The 16839-nt window shown below is 35.9% G+C and overlaps 1 protein-coding gene and 1 long non-coding RNA gene across 3 annotated transcripts; one reads left to right on the forward strand and one right to left on the reverse strand.

The window, feature by feature from the left end:
* The first annotated feature begins 2360 nt into the window (after window positions 1-2360).
* On the forward strand, window positions 2361-7738 carry LOC110786693 (soluble inorganic pyrophosphatase 4). The gene is made up of 9 exons (XM_021991261.2): window positions 2361-2582; window positions 3622-3799; window positions 3929-3957; window positions 5745-5810; window positions 5897-6004; window positions 6511-6576; window positions 6647-6767; window positions 6935-7016; window positions 7471-7738. Exons 2-9 carry the CDS (start codon window positions 3631-3633, stop codon window positions 7511-7513), a joined length of 684 nt encoding a protein of 227 aa, XP_021846953.1. The 5' UTR covers window positions 2361-2582; window positions 3622-3630; the 3' UTR covers window positions 7514-7738.
* Window positions 7739-11258: 3520 nt separating this feature from the next.
* LOC110786662 (uncharacterized) lies at window positions 11259-14240 on the reverse strand. 2 transcript variants are annotated; one of them, XR_002532917.2, is made up of 4 exons: window positions 14106-14240; window positions 12339-12566; window positions 12164-12246; window positions 11259-11479 (listed from the first exon to the last, which is right to left on the reverse strand). It is a non-coding gene; the product is annotated as an uncharacterized lncRNA (long non-coding RNA). The 2 variants fall into 2 exon arrangements; XR_008926110.1 differs by having other exon boundaries at window positions 12339-12660; window positions 14106-14198.
* Between the last annotated feature and the right edge of the window lie 2599 nt (window positions 14241-16839).

Here is a 16839-nt window from a genome sequence, read left to right on the forward strand (position 1 = left end):
CTTAATATTGCATGTAGTAACTATAAAGATCACTATTAAAATGGAGGTAATATATGATAATTTTTTTTGATGGATAAATATTTTAAAGGGTTACATAATTGTTTTTATAGAAGTGCATTATTAGTGATTTTGAAGGGGTAATTTTTATTAAATTGAAATATTTTATTACTAAAAATATAATTCGATGTAACTTTTAAACAATTTGACTTAACTGTTACCCCGATTTACAATATTTATTGTACATCGCCTTTAAATAAGAATATGTGTACTCAATCGTATAAGCTGGTGGTTAAAGCCCTCAATATTAATTTTATTATACTCTATCGGTGTGCTTTAATATACGGAGTAGTATATTTTTTGGAAAAAGTAACGTATAAAAAGAAAAAAAACGTAACCTTGACGAAGAAGTATTTTAACGATATTCGGGTATGAATATCATTCATAGTCGATGCTAGATAAATGATGATAACGTAGTGAGTGATTCTCCAACTGCTGGGCCAATATCAACATCCATTGGTGCTTACGTTGCCGTTAATTCTTCAACTGGGAATTTCAATCACATACTTGATACTTGACAATTGACATACATGCAAAATGCCCCCCACTGCACCCCATAACAGAATCTCTCTTTTTTTATCCGCATTTTCTCGAGAATCAATCCTAACATTACGTACAGCAACAATATTATTTTACTCCTCTGTCATTTATTCAACCAAAATAACCAAAATATATTTTCTTATTATCTACTGTATTGGAAGCCGGAGATCATAAGTTTCTTAAGCTCCACGCATTATCAGATATTATACTTATTGAAAAAACGGATGGAATCTATTACTCCGGTCCAATTCCGGTCTAATTTTCGGTCCGGACCGGACCGTGCACACCCCTAATTATATATATTCCTATTTTGATAAACTTTTTTTTTTTAAATTCCGTCATTAATTGGCTCAATTTCATGCTTTTGTTACATGTTGCCTTTCAATGTCTCGCTTCCCATAATTCTTGTGTTAATTTATAATGAATCTAAATAACATTTAGGAACGCGTTCCCGCTTTGAATATATTGTGGTGTTTATAATTAAAAGATAAGAATGTTCGAATTTTTATATACATATATATAAAAAAAAGCGTTCCTTAAAAAGCGCATTTGTGATACGTGATACATTTACTTTCTTAGAAAGATTGTCCTATTCAATATACACATAATTTAAAATAGATAACCATGCCTAATCGAACACAACTTAAAATAGATAACCATATGGTACATACCTAATCGAAATAGAGGGAGTGTCATTACATACTCATTCTGTTTCTAAAACCTACTTCTTTAGCTTTTAAACTTAATTGGAGTACATCCTATTTTGAATTTTTTTTCTCTTTTCCGCTAACCCTAATCGCATTCTTCATTTGAATCCTCTGTTTTTTAGTTGTACCATATGATTTTTGGTACTATTCGCGTGATCATCTCTGGCCTATGTTTATTATATGAATAATAAAGAACATTGTCATTTCTTTAAAGATTTCTCTCAACGTATATTTCAATACATAACCTTTTATAATTTCTACCAACATATAATTTAAATTTTTATATTCAAAGCCATACGTGCGTTGAAAAACATATCTAATTAAAATGGAACAGCTAAAAGAAAACATAGGAAATACGAAGGAGAAGTATTATTGATCTCCTCCACAATCCATTAAACATATTTACATTAACCACACTTGTAACTTGTAAGTTACATTATTTATTTTCATTTACTACCCTAAAATTAAGTTTTTCTTAACCGACACAAACATAAATGTTGCGAATATTTAGGAACGGAAGTAACCCCCACCAAAGAGATACTCCATCCGTCTCTTTTTGTTTTTTACTTTTTCCTTTTTGGGTGTTTCAAAATGTTCTTTACATTTCATTTTATATTATCACATAAATGATTTAATATTCTATCAAAATTTGTGTCCAATTATTATTTTAACCAATTAAATCCATAGGAACATTTAATCTCTCACACTTTTCCATTATGACATTAACTTTTTCTCATTTTCCCAATATCAGAATTTTGATAAGAGTGAAAACATTATAAATAAACGTAACTTTCCTCGTTTACATAAAAACTAAGAAGAATCTCAATGCACATTAATTAGTCGTTAAAACGCGTGCAAAATACCAAACGTAAAAAACAAAAAGAGACGGAGGGAGTATCTATGATTTATACCAAGTATAAATAAGTATTTATTTAATAAAAAAAAGTATAAAAAAGTATTAGTAGTAAAAGGACAAATATCATGAGAAATAATATCACGAAAATACTAATTTAAGAGGTGGAATATTTTTCCATAATAAAAGTATCAAGTTTGGCTTAAAATAGCAGTGAAAGTGACAGAGAGCGGGAACGCGTTGCTCTTTCTCCTTCTTCCCAGCTTTCCTTTGCTTGAGCTCACAGTCATTTCTCTTCCTTTCTCCTTTTTCTCTCTCTCCATTCTTCCTTTTTTTCAAGCTTATATACCAAGCGATCTGCAACATTTCGAGATCTGAGCTTCTTTCTCTCTCTCTCTCAAACATCTTCCTCTTCTCATTCACAGGTAATTTTGTTTTTGTATTTTTGCTTCAATTTTCTTCGAAACTAGTCGATTTTTGTTTCTTCTTGCTGGTATGATGATTCATTGATTCAGCTGTGTTGTTTGATTTTGTTCTTGAGTTAATTTGTTTGATTTTTGCAACTCATTTTGAACTTCTTGGGCTAATTTTTTAGTAGTTTCGATTTGGCATTTGTCATTTCTAGTGGCGAGTTATTCAATTTAATTTCGTGTCGGTCGGCTCGAATTTGTGTCTGTTGTCAGATTGTTCTATCATAAAAAAAAAAATCAATTTAGACAAATACTCTTACTTATAGTTTAATTGATTTAATCTTTGGGTCGGGTTGACTCGGGTCGGCTAAATTAAGGACGAGGGTCTAATTTGGGTTACTTTAATTTAGGTTTAGAATTTAGATCGAATCGAATCAAGATACTGTGTTCTAGTCGGTTTTGACAGGTCTACGTCCCACTCGTTAGGGTAATTATGCTACAAAGTACCAACTACACACCCTACCCCTAAAAGATCGTCCCATATTGATTTTTAGTTGTTGTGAGTGTCCTACTTACCTTAAAATGTTACTTTCCCGCTCACCGTATTAAATAAAGTGAAATTTGATCGACAATCTTTTAGAAATCGAAAGTAAATTTCTTCTTGCCTTTAACAAAGAATGAGAAAAATTCATTAGAATAAAGCCCTACAGCTTAAAACACTAGTTTAAAACTCAAGTTTAGAATAAAATATTTTAAGGACTTGAGAGAATCTAGTTTATGTCCACATGATTGAGGTGTCATTTAACATTTGGTTTATTTAGTTGCAAGTTGTAGTTCTATACTACTACTCATATATTTTTAATCTCAACATTTGATTAATAAATTATAAATATTGTAAGAATTTAAGGTATTTTTGTTATGAAAATTTAGACATCTAAGGTCCAGTTTTGTTGCTAGAAGGGTAGCCTTGTTTTAGTTGCAGTGTTGCACATTGGTTGTTGTTGTTATTTAAATGTTGATGGAGCTCAATAACAAGTGAGGTTCCTATCTGCAGTTTCAAAACATGGTTTCTACCATTGATACTGAGACTAAGACTGAAACTAAGACTGAGACAAAGGAGGTTGAGAATTCGACATACAAGTACTCCAGGCATCCGCAATTGAATGAGAGGATTCTTTCATCCATGACCCGTAGATCAGTTGCTGCACACCCTTGGCATGATCTGGAGATAGGTATATTATTGTTCCATATGGTCATTTGATCGTCATGTTATGTTTTGGATGTTTGAACTGTCCATTTAGTTATGTGTTCCTTTCGTTAAGTTCTTTGTTCTTGTTTTTTTGTTGTTGGTGCTTATGTAGGTCCTGGAGCTCCTGTGATTTTCAACTGTGTAAGAACTCTCAACTATCATTTAACATGCCAATACTCAATTTCCTTTGTATATTGGTTCTTTTTGTTTCTGTTTTTTGACACGAGATGTCATTCCTGTAAAAAATTTGGGTATATGCATATACTATATTTATTGTAAAATGATGTAGTCGTTGCATATTAGATAACGAGTTAAAACTTACATTTGACATCCCCTTACCCCGCATAGGATGGACCTGTTTAGAGGCATTTGGATGATATTGAGGCTGATGTGAAATTGTGAATATTGGTGTTGAGAGGTACAATTGATAAGATCCCAAGGGTTACATTGACCTTGCCTTACCTAACAGGCTAATTAGGATAGAATGTCTTCAAAATATTTTTGGGAAATATTGTTGTTGATGTTGAATATATGCTCCCGAGACAAAAGTCATGATGAAGATTGGAGGAACATTATTTAGATTAATGTTGGAACCAAAGAAAATAGAAAATTAGTCATTATGGAAGTTACTCTTAAGTGACTGCCTGTTTCAGTCTGCACTGCATTTTCGAAATAGTCATTCCTGGAAAAAAGAAAAGAAAAACTGATGCTGTCATTTGTATCAGCTACTATCTTAACACTTAAGCAAGTTGTAAAAAAAGTTAATTAGATGTTGTGGCACATGATTGACTTTCTCTATTAATGGATATGCAAATTGCTGAAGAATGTGCATAAGCATATACCTTCCTTCAAAAGGAGAGCAAATGTTATAGCAGGATCTTTATAAGCTCCACTTATGTGCCTTTTTCGCTTTTAGTGTTTGCATCTTTCTTTTCTCCTTTTCTCTAAAGATTTCCCATTACTTGTAGGCTTTGTGATTGTCCAACTGTTTGCTTAGTGTATTGGCACTTACTCACTTAGCCTCTTATGAATATTCTTGTTTCCTCATTGCTTGCTAAGCAACCCAAGCACAGCCGCACAGGACAGATAAATTTGATTTATTCTGTTGTTTTCAGAAGAACTTTTTTTAACAATCCTAAATTTGAATTTATCCTTGACATATATATTCATGGGATACCATCAGCTTGTTTTCCCAGTTCGTGGTTAAAAACTAAACATAAGAAAAAGAAAGCAACAAAAGGCCCTCTGTTATATAACTAATGTTTGATGAAACAGTATCATATAAATCTTTATGACTATGCATGAAATAGGTTTCTTTTCTTCTGGAAACAGTGGATTATAGAAAGGTTATCAAATTGGGACAAGTTCAACTTCTTATCTTAAGTATTTACATAAATCCCATGGAAATTTTCAATAATGTTTTCATTGATTGACACACGTCTTCTTTAATCAGATTTTCATGCTAGAAAATCTTTATCATTCCTTACAGCGCGCCGTGGTTCCTTCAATAGCAATAGAAACCTGTAGTGGCTTTGCTTTTACTCAACTTTCAGTCATCAAAATTTAAGATTTATTGGCTTTTATCTCCTGGGCAGTATCTGCTTAAGTACCAAGCTTAGTTGCAGTTTTCACTTTTCACTGCATGAACATGTCTATCCAAAATAAAGCTTGAAAAACTGAAGATCTGGAGCATTACATTTAGGTTTTTAAACAGAGTTAATCAGTATGAAGGTACTGATCAACCTTCAAATTACCAAACCTGAATGCAGTTTCCACCAGATGAACATATCTAATATCTATACAAATTAAAGCTTGCAATATTGAAGATTTGGAGCATCAGAGAGTACATTTATGTTCCTAATTCCTAAATAGTGTTAATTCAGTATGAAGATATTGTTCAGGCATTCATGCATCTCTGTCTCCTGCAGGTCATTGAAATAGCTAGAGGAAGCAAGGTGAAATATGAACTAGACAAAAAGACGGGTTTGATTAAGGTGTGAAATTGAGCTTGGTTATATTTTCCACTTGTTATGGCTCATTTGAGATTAATATTATAACATCACAAACCATTCTCGTGCAGGTTGATCGTATCCTTTATTCATCAGTTGTCTATCCCCACAATTATGGATTCATCCCTCGAACTCTTTGTGAAGACAGTGACCCCATGGATGTCTTGGTTATCATGCAGGTACTTTTAGATGAAATATATATGCTGACATATATTTGCGTTTTTTATATCTAAGAACTTTCACTGTCAATTTAGTGCCAACTTTTCAGTGTAACGACAAAAGATAAAATCGGGCAATGTCAAAAAGAGATATAGCTGTGTTGTCATGTGGCCATGTCCATAAGATCAAAACTGTTTTGTAATTTCAATTGTTAACTAGCATTGTCTTGATGAGAAACTTTGAAACCCATCAGCTCAAAGACTTATCATACAAGTTTTACTTGATGCAATTCAAATGTCTGTGGTCTTCACGAGTTTATAGTGGGTTGCTGACCTTGTTGTGAATTCAATATCACATGAATCTGTCCTTTTCTCATATTTACATCTCCATGTCTTTATTTTGTGCCTTTTATGGACTTTCCATGTCTTGTTACATGTTCTGCAAAGTTCAGTCATTATATTTACTGCTTACATTTGGAGCTTGGCTTATAAATTTCCATAAATGTATGGTTTTTCGAAACATGTAGGAGCCTGTTCTTCCAGGATGCTTCTTGCGGGCTAAAGCCATTGGATTGATGCCTATGATTGATCAGGTTCTTGTGTTTATCCTAAAGTAAATATTGCTTGTAAATTAAAGAAAGTTGCTAATCTTTCTTTGTTCAGGGGGAGAAAGATGACAAGATAATTGCTGTTTGTGCTGATGATCCCGAGTACCGTCATTACAATGACATCAAGGAGCTCCCACCACATCGTTTGGCTGAGATTCGTCGCTTCTTTGAAGATTGTATCCTTTACACATTTTTTTTTGTTTGTTCCCAAATCCCATAACAACAAGCGCATCCAAGTGTCACCAGTTCAATTCCTGCTCATTTTTCCAGTATCAATCTATATACTGTGCATTTTCAAGAATCTTGTACTTCAAATTATTTTTTCTTTGACAAATTTTTTCAGACAAGAAAAATGAGAACAAGGAAGTTGCAGTTGATGATTTTCTGCCGTCGACTAAGGCTCATGAGGCAATCCAACACTCCATGTATGTTTTGTTCCTTACTATCCAAGATCTAATTAATTGTTATTTTTACTTTTATTTTCTGCTCAGTATCCATCTCTTAATTAAAGATTTAAAGTAGTTGTGTGTCGGAAAGTTTTAATGATAATATAGACTTGATATAAGTATGTGATTAAGATATACGAAGTACTTACTACCCCATTGGGATGTGATACTCAACAAGGAAAGGAGAGGTGTGTATGACCTCATGTCTTTTTGACATCCGTAAAATAAATTTGGGGTGTAACACCCAACAAGGGACGGAGGAAGTATGTTTTTAAGCTTTCATGTGTCTTTTTCTGACTTCCAAAATTGCTAATCAAGACTAAGTTACTAGAGACTTGAACACATTCTGCTATATATTGGTCAAATATGTTACTACAATGCGGTATTTGCCATAGTCTAGAATGATCTCACATCTATGTTTTGTTTTGTGAAGGGATCTTTACGCAAACTACGTTGTGGAGACCTTGAGGCGGTAGTATTCTTTGATCAAGTGGATATGGAAAAGTTTTGTATTATAAGCCCTCTGAAATTGAACAAAGTATTCAAACAGGTGTATAACCTCTTCTGTTGAAATCAAAATCCAGTGAAATGTAGAAACTTTGATGACATACTCTTATTCCATATGCTTCTTTGAGTTGAATTCTTACATGTTTGTAATAACAATCTCAAGCATTGTAATAGTCCACATGTGAATTGTCTTTCTTCTGTTTTTATCACCATTTTTTGTTCTTTTTTTCCCGTGTATTTCTATTATATCGTGTCAATAACAGGCAGCTTTTATTCTCAATGTGCTTTGATTCATTGACGAAGATGAGTAGGAAAATGGGTTTGAATGGTGTGCATTTTCGCCTCCATTTTTAGGTAAATGAAGAGCAAAAGTACTACTTTCTCCGTTTCGTAATAGATGCATCATTTCTGTTATAAATGAAGGACCTTTTAGGCTTGAATGTTGATTTGTATGACAATTTGATGTTTGAATAATGAGAAGAAATAATTAAAGAAATTAAAACACACACAAAGATTTAAGGTGGTTCACTCTTCAATGAGCTACATCCACCATGAGGGAGGGTTTGGAGCTTGTATTACTCTTCAATGGAGAAAGGATTACAAAGAGGAATTCTCAAAGGTGAAGAAGAGAGAATTCTTAGATCTAGGGTTTCAACCTCACTTGTGTTTCTCTCTCTTAATTCTTAAAATCTCATTACATTTGGTATTTATAGTGTTACACATCAAACTAATCTAAGGGACAAGAAAAGGCCACGTCGATTGAACCTTGCGGAGAAGAAAACAGTTTACCAGCAGAGTTCGGTCGAACCTTTAAAGGGTTCGGCCGAACCAAGGTCAGGTTCGGCCGAACTTACCCAAAGTTCGGGCAAACCTCCCAAAACAAAGCTACTGACTTCAGGTTCGGCCGAACCACCAAAGAGTTCGGCCGAACTTCCAGCAGGTTCGGCCGAACCTCCAGCAGATTCGGCCGAACTTCCCCTGCTGCATGACAGCTTCTCGTAAAACAGTCATAACTCCCTCATTTCTCATCCAAAATGAGATTATGACCAGGCGTTGGAAAGCTATTGTGCCAAGCTTTCACCTCCAACTTGAATCAACTCAATCTAATGAGTAGATCATGAAATATGTCCATTTGAAGTCAGACCTTCCACTATAACACCCTAACATCCTTCAAGGAAGATTCGAGGCACACATAACAATTCTCCACCTTGACTTGAATCCTCCACACTTCCTCATAATGCAATACCAGACTATACTCCAAACACGCTCCCAACAAGCCCTTATGGGCTTACATCGACCATGGAGAAAGACCAACTAAGTCCACACACAAAGTGAACTTAGTTGTCGGCAAAGGCTTTGTCAACATGTCGGCGGGATTCTCCTCGGTACCAATCTTCTTCAAGAGCAATTCTTTCTTAGCTATCACATCTCGAACGAAGTTGTACTTTATGTCAATGTGCTTGGTTCTCTTGTAGAATGTGTTTTGATTCTTAGCCAAATGTATGGCACTTTGACTATCACAAAACACGGACACCAAGCTTGAATATGGACTAAAATCTCCCACTAGACCCTTGAGCCACTTTGCTTCTTTGAATGCTTCGGTAATAGCCATAAACTCGGCCTCTGTAGTTGAAAGAGCTACAACATCTTGTAGCGTTGATTGCCAACTCACGGCCGTACCACCCAAAGTAAAGACATAGCCGGAAGTAGATTTTCGGTCATCCAAATCACCTCTATAATCCGAATCACAAAAGCCCTCAAGTCCGTTTGCATTTCTACCAAACTCAAGGCAAACGTTTGAGGTACCCTTCAAGTACCTCAACAACCACTTCACGGCTTCCCAATGGACCTTTCCCGGTCTTGACATATACCGACTAACCATACTCACCGCATGAGCTATATCCGGTCTTGAACACACCATGGCATACATCACACTTCCAACCGCACTAGTGTATGGAATGTGAGTCATGGACTTTTCTTCTTCCTTGGATTGAGGACTAAGCTCCTTTGAGAGCTTAAAGTGAGAACTCAATGGAGTGGAAACGGGTTTTGCATGCACCATGGAGAAGCGCTCAAGCACCTTCTCAATGTATCTCTTTTGACTAAGATACAAAACACCCGCATTCCTATCACGAATAATCTCCATACCAAGAATCTTCTTGGCTTCACCAAGATCTTTCATATCAAACTCACTTGCCAACAACTTTTTCAAGTTGTCAATCTCAATCATATTCTTGCAAGCCACCAACATATCATCTACATATAAGAGCAAGTAGATGAAGGAACCACTCACAAGTTCTTTGTAATAGACACAACTATCAAAAGAGATCCTTGTGAAATCATGTGCCAACATGAACGAATCAAATCGTTTATACCATTGCCTTGGAGATTGCTTCAAGCCATACAAGGACTTTAAAAGATGACACACATGATTTTCCTTCCCTTTCTCCTCAAAACCTTCCGGTTGCTTCATGTAGATCTCCTCCTCCAAATCCCCATGGAGGAATGCGGTCTTCACATCAAGTTGGTGTAGCTCCAAGTCTTCCATAGCTACCAAGGCAAACAACACCCTTATGGATGAGTGTTTCACAACCGGAGAAAATACTTAATGAAAGTCAACACCTTCAATTTGTGTGAAACCTCTTGCAACAACTCTTGCCTTGTAGACGGGACCACCCGATTCCGGTGTACCTTCCTTCTTCTTGTACACCCACTTGCACCCAACAATTCTTTTGCCTTTCGGTGCAATGCATAAGCTCCAAGTATTGTTCTTGTGCAAGGACTCCATTTCTTGCTCCATGGCCATCAACCACTTGCCGGCATCATTTAGAGACATTGCTTCCTTGAATGAACAAGGATCATCATTATCGGTCTCCACTTGACTTGCAACGGAGAGAGCATATTGAACATAATCACACTCCTCAATGTATCTACTTGGAGGCTTGATTGGTCTCTTTGCTCTTTCTTCGGCAATAGATTTCTTTTGAGCTTGTGGTGTCGCTTCACGAGGTCTCCTTGATGAGGGACCATCTTCATGTGAATGCTCATCTAGCTCCACCTCCTCCTCGGTATCATGGTGTGAACCTACATCATTGCAAATAGAAAGCTCCTTTCCCGGAGTGATCATACAATTTTCATCAAAAACAATATCTCTAGAAGTTATGACTCTTCTAGATTGGTTACACCATACTCTATAACCTTTAACTCCTAAACCATAGCCAACAAAAATACATTTTTTAGCTCTAGGTTCAAGTTTACCATCACTCACTAGAGGAAAAAAGCTCAAGTGCGGGCTCATTTTAAGGGGTTAAGTGCGGGCTTTTACATGTGCAGCACATGGCGTGCTCGCACTTGATGTTTCTCAAGTGCTGCCAAAATATTGGCAGCACTTGATGCTTCAAGTGCTGCCAATTTACAAAATGAGCCCGCACTTGACAAAGTTGGTGCTGCCAATTTTGCAATATGAGCCCGCACTTGACAAAGTTTGTGCTGCCAATTTTGGAAATTAGCCCGCACTTGACAAATTTGGTGCTGCCAATTTTGAAAATTAGCCCGCACTTGACATAAAAATGGGCAGCACAAACATAAAAAAAAGCCGCACTTGATATATAAATGAGCCGCACTTGATCTAGAAATTTGTTATATAACTAATATCCCCTGCTACATATATTATAAAATTAGACCACGTCCACTAGTTAACCTCCATACATCACATAAAAAAAGTATCCAATTATATAGATTATTAAATAAATAGTATATAATTGTAAATATAAAAATTGATTACATTACAATCATATGAAAAACTAACATCCATAATCTAAGATTTACTACAAGAAATATCAAAGACAATAAATAGTAATGAAGTTTGACAACTTTTCTCGAACTTCATTTATCTACTCAATGGTAAAAGGCTGTTCCCTCGGATTGTTGAATACCTAAAGAAGATCGACCATCAAGAAGAAAAAAAATATGTTAGTTATATTATGAATATTGTATGGTATAATAAAGTAAGACATAATTTGCTCACAACAATGAAATAATGAACCTTATAATAATAAAAATGGCTTATTTCTCTCCTACGTTCAACCAATGAACCTAAATAATTAAAACTATGTAAAATTAAAACTATTATTTCATGGGTTGATTTCAACAAAAAAAAAATGGTTTTGTTCCTTTTGTTATCCACTTATCTTCTCTTTGTACCACACTACCACACCACAAATTAAATGGTACACCCGATTGCATATAGAGCTACATGCAAATCAGAACACCACACAATCCCTTATCTTTTGGGGTTGGAATTTTTTTGTTGCAAAGGCAAACTGTCAAATTTACCGGTATTTGGTTAAAGGGTGTACATATATTGCATTCCACATTCCATACCAGAAAAAGAGTTTCATGTCACTCATCTTCATCACCATCAACCTCAACAAACCGAGACATGACCGCACATGAGTTTTAAAAAGTACACAAAACATAAACAGCATGTTACAATGTAAATTTTGGTGAGATTATTTGTATGTACAAATCTTAAAACTTGTCTTTTGGCATTCTGAAAAATTTCCTGTTCATGTTAGTTAAGTTTATTTTTATTTTTTTCTGATGACCCACTGACTGACCTGGTTTGCAGAATTGCAGATAACCGATTCCATTCAGAAATTAGCAAGCAGCTGAACAATACAGGTTCATTGCTGCAAAGAATCTGCATTCAATAAAACAAATTGTGTAAATATAGATTATACAGGGGAAAAACAGCAACAAGAAAACAATTTCACTGTTTTTGCAAGAATTTACCTATTTCTTGTTTCTTGCCTCTTTTTTCCAATCTCTTCTTCCGGTTTTACTTATAATTTTCTGGCTACCATTCAGATTGCTTTCTGAAAGAACTTCACTTTTCAAAGTTTGTTCTGATTCCCGTGTTCCTGAAGGAATAGACTCTTCTGGTATGGCGGCATGGACTCTTCTTGCTTCCTTCTTCCAGTTGTGCCTACAATGAACACGAATTCCAGCTTGTTCCTCAATCTGCAGACAATATCCAGTACGATTCATATACCTTAGAGGGTATCACTTTCAACGTTCAAGCAATGTAATAATAGCAACAAACTAAGCCTGAAACCTGGAAAGCATGCAAAAGAAGAAAAAAATATTTAAGTCCAAACAAGAGAAGTTATGGTTTTCAGCTTAGAGAATATTTTGCAACAAACTGCGTGAATTCGGTCTTGTCAAGTAATCACAAAGAAAAAATCCAGTGTACAGTAATTAAAGTGAAACCACTTTTATGCTTAAGAACCCACAGCCATATAAGAGGTAAGATTAGGGAAAGAAAACACATTATTAAGGAAGTGTACTTCAAGGAAGCACTGTGAAAATAAAAGGGTAAAGATAAAAGAATATCATGTAAACAGTAAACATAATGAGCTTTTTAGGTTAGCAGTTGATCACTCATCAATATTAGTATAGACGGGGTATAAAATCTTTGCATAATACAGAGTACTATTAAGTCCATCAAGGTCTAATAGCAAATTGCAATAATACTCCTACTTTTGGACCTAATATGTTATTTATGTTTCTTTTTATCTTTTTCCTTACACTTTCAAATTGAGGCTAGACTGCAAATGATACACAAAGCAAGGTTCAGAATACTGACACCCAATCATAAACACACACACACAAAAACAAGATGGCATCAGAAAATGATACTCAATCTTGCACAATATCCTAAGAATTTAGTCCGAAGATTACAAAACAGGAGACTCCTTCAAAACAAATATTTCTAAATGGAAATTCGATAAACTCACCGGGCCTACCACAAGCCCGTACATGAGAAGGGATTGACCACATATAAGTTTGACGGGGTTCCATCCTAAAATCAATTGGTGATAGGTGGAGTAGCCCACCAATCTTATATGTAAGTCAATCTCTCTCTTATTTCTTCAATGTGGGATAATTAGTCTAATACTCACATGTGAATTATAATCTTAACAAAATTTCATGCTAGAATTATGACAAGAATTTGAAACAGACAAACACCACATCCCAATTTCCTTCTGTTTAATTAGGGGTAAATGTTGCAAACAAGATTCTTCACGAGGAGGGCGTAGTCCTCTCAACACCTACATTTATTGATCTGCAATATGCTAGAATCAACAAGGTATCTTCCATTATTAGAAGGCATGTATCTTCCTTAACCAATAGACTATACACTTTCAACTCCGCAACCAGGCAGGACCCCAGCATAAATACTGCAGCAGCAATGCCCATCAGGGAATGCTGGTACCAATACTATGGTCCATATCTGACACCATATATAAATCTAAATCTAAATTTATTTACAGTAAACAGAAGCAAGAGCTAGAATTAATGACCTCAAGCTTCTTTGTTGAGCCTTAATATCTCTAAGGAATTGAATCTTAATGAAGTCAAAGAATAACATTCGAACACAGTGCATAATCAATTAAATCCTATCTAAAACAGGATCCATTCATAATCAAAACATCAATAATCACTACTAGCAGTTATAAACTAACAGATTCAAGGAACAGGAGAGAGATTTTTTATTACCTGGAAAAAGCCACCCGGTATTTTCTAGGGTTTGGAGAAACACAAATTGAAATTCGACTTTCCGAAATTCGCGACGGTGGGGATGTTACGGTCCATTGTAAGGTATGGGACTTAAGTCCCACATCGATCATATGGGTGGCTGATGTGGGGTTTATATAGGATCATGGGCTCTCCTCCCCTTGAGCTAGCTTTTGGGGATGGTTCTCCTGTGGTCCTGTATCAATGGTATCAGAGCCGACCACCGCTCCTAGCACCACATGTGACCGATGGAGGTGACGCCGGTGCTCGTCCGGGGCTAGGAACCTTCTCTCTTTGCCTAGCGCAAAGCCTGCCACATGAGGGCATGTGGCTGCGAAGAGGGGTGGTATGTTACGGTCCATTGTAAGGTATGGGACTTAAGTCCCACATCGATCATATGGGTGGCTGATGTGGGGTTTATATAGGATCATGGGCTCTCCTCCCCTTGAGCTAGCTTTTGGGGATGGTTCTCCTGTGGTCCTGTATCAGGGGAGCAGCAGCGGCGACACGACGGTTGGGAGCGGCGACGCGGCGATAGGGGAGTGCGGTGTGTGCTGTGAGTGTTAGATGTAATCCCCCGTAATTTTATTATGTTTTATTTATATATTTTAACGTATATTTAATATATTTAAATAAGAATTTATGAATTTTGAAAATAAATATATAATTAACGTATATTTATTTATTACATTTTAATATTTTCAACGATTTACGAAATCGAAAATAAGTTTAGAATTTTAAGTTGAAAAGAATTTGAATTACGAAAATTGATTGAATTTAGAAAACGATCCTATTCAGTTTTGGATTCGAATCAGAAAAGCTAAATCCTAATTCTAGCCCACTTGGGAAAGCCCAACATGAAAACCCAAACCTCATAACCTCACCCAAACTGTTTCACGTAAAACAACTCAAGCCCTCCTCTCCCTTTTCTGTTTCACGTAACTCAAACCCTCATCCATCACACTGCAGTTTTCTCTCCTCCCTTCACGTCCGCCGCTTCTGCCAGCCGCCACAGCCACCGGCGACCCTAACGCCGGTAACCCCTTTCTTCTTCTTCGATCTCCTACTTCTCCGTTCTTCGTCCTTCTAATTTGCTTGCGTTCCCTTTTCCTTTCGTTTGTTCTCACCATTAACCCCCTCCTTGTGTTCGACTTTGCACAGCAGCACCACGAGCTTCGTGCCGCCGTCCACCACCTAGCGCAGTCACCCACGAACCTCGACCACCGCCGCACGGTAGTCCTCTTAATTTCCTTCTTTTTCGTTTTTAATTTTCTTGCTCTTCGTTCTTGATTCTTCGACCCTTATTAAACATGTCGTTCTCCACAGCCGTCGAGCCGCGCAACCAACCTCCGCAAGCTGCCGCCTTGCCGCCGCCGTGATCTGTCCGCCGGCCAACCCTTCTCTCTCCCTCTTTCTTGGTTATTTCTTGAACTCTAAGCAATTGAATTAAGTATTTTAATTTAAATGTTATTAATCTAAGTTATAATTTAATTAAATTGAATTTATGAATTTATGATTTAATTAGAATTTCAGAATTTTATATTATGTTTAAATAATATATTTAATTTTCAGATTATATAAATGCATTGAAATAATGATTTTTAATTATTTAAAGCATGAATTTTAAGTTTTAAATCATGGTAGGATGATTGTGGATTATTAAATTTATTGTTTCGATGTTCTAAGAACGTAGATTGGCCTTGGTGAAGTTTTTAAATAAGTTTACATTGCTGAAATTGAAAGTACGATGTTTGCAAAGAGTTTTCAACAAATTTCAATCTCTAATTCAATAATTGTTATGCTAGGAAAGCAAATATTCAAGTTTTGTTATTGGAGAAAAGTTCTAAATATGTTTAGGATGTAGTTAGAATGTGTTACTATAGCTGTGAACGATTAGAAGTTGATTTGGAATCCTTGTTGGTTGTTTTTAGGCGGAGAATTCTCTGTAGGCGACTTTTGAATTATTAAAGTGGTCTTGAAGTTTGTTTACACAAGGTACGTACATACCTGTGTGCTTGGAATGTGTGCTAATTGTTGAAACCATGTTGAATTTGTTGTTGAACTTGGCTATGTTGATATTATTGTTGAACTTGGTGATGTTGATATTATCGACGAACCTAGTCAGGTTGAAATTGCATGTTTAATACTGTTGGATGGACGTATTGAACCTATATTGCATTAAGAGAATTATAACATGTTAGTATGGATGATTGATGCAAACATGTTTGATTGGGAACACTAGATTACTTTGTATATGTTGATTCAGATCAGTTGATTGTTGTTCCCTTTTTAGCTTTTCACTACTTTATGAGGGTCGAGGACCTTGTTTAGTAAGTTGAAACTTTATACCCATATACAGGGTTGATCATGGTTAAAGGAAAGGTTGGGTAAATTGGAATGAGTCTTGATTGATGCCTTTATGATCACGTACTTAATTCTAAGATAAAAACAGTTGTGAACGAATGTGGATTATATGCCTTATGTGATTGTTGAGTCATAACAGAGTCTCAATTTGTAAATCATGTAAAGTGAAACTGAGTAGCAATAGCTTTAGACTGTGCACGTCTAAAGTGACGGACAAACAGGAGTTGGGGTTCATGGTGGTAGCCCATGGCCTTTATCTCGGACCGGATTGATCACCGTGTCCTATTTTTATTCAAATGTTCCTCGATATCGCAGGTCTCTGAGGTTACGGAGTCGCGCCCGTACCTCGTTT

Source organism: Spinacia oleracea, chromosome 1, assembly GCF_020520425.1.
Source record: "Spinacia oleracea cultivar Varoflay chromosome 1, BTI_SOV_V1, whole genome shotgun sequence".
Lineage (NCBI taxonomy): Eukaryota > Viridiplantae > Streptophyta > Magnoliopsida > Caryophyllales > Amaranthaceae > Spinacia > Spinacia oleracea.

What these genes read in the sequence shown, in the direction of transcription:
- LOC110786693 (XM_021991261.2), top strand. Translation starts at nt 3,631, where the DNA reads ATGGTTTCTACCATTGATACTGAGACTAAGACTGAAACTAAGACTGAG. An exon ending in ATGTCTTGGTTATCATGCAG is followed by an intron (nt 6,005 to 6,510) that starts GTACTTTTAGAT and finishes CGAAACATGTAG; the next exon opens with GAGCCTGTTCTTCCAGGATG. An exon ending in TCGTCGCTTCTTTGAAGATT is followed by an intron (nt 6,768 to 6,934) that starts GTATCCTTTACA and finishes AAATTTTTTCAG; the next exon opens with ACAAGAAAAATGAGAACAAG.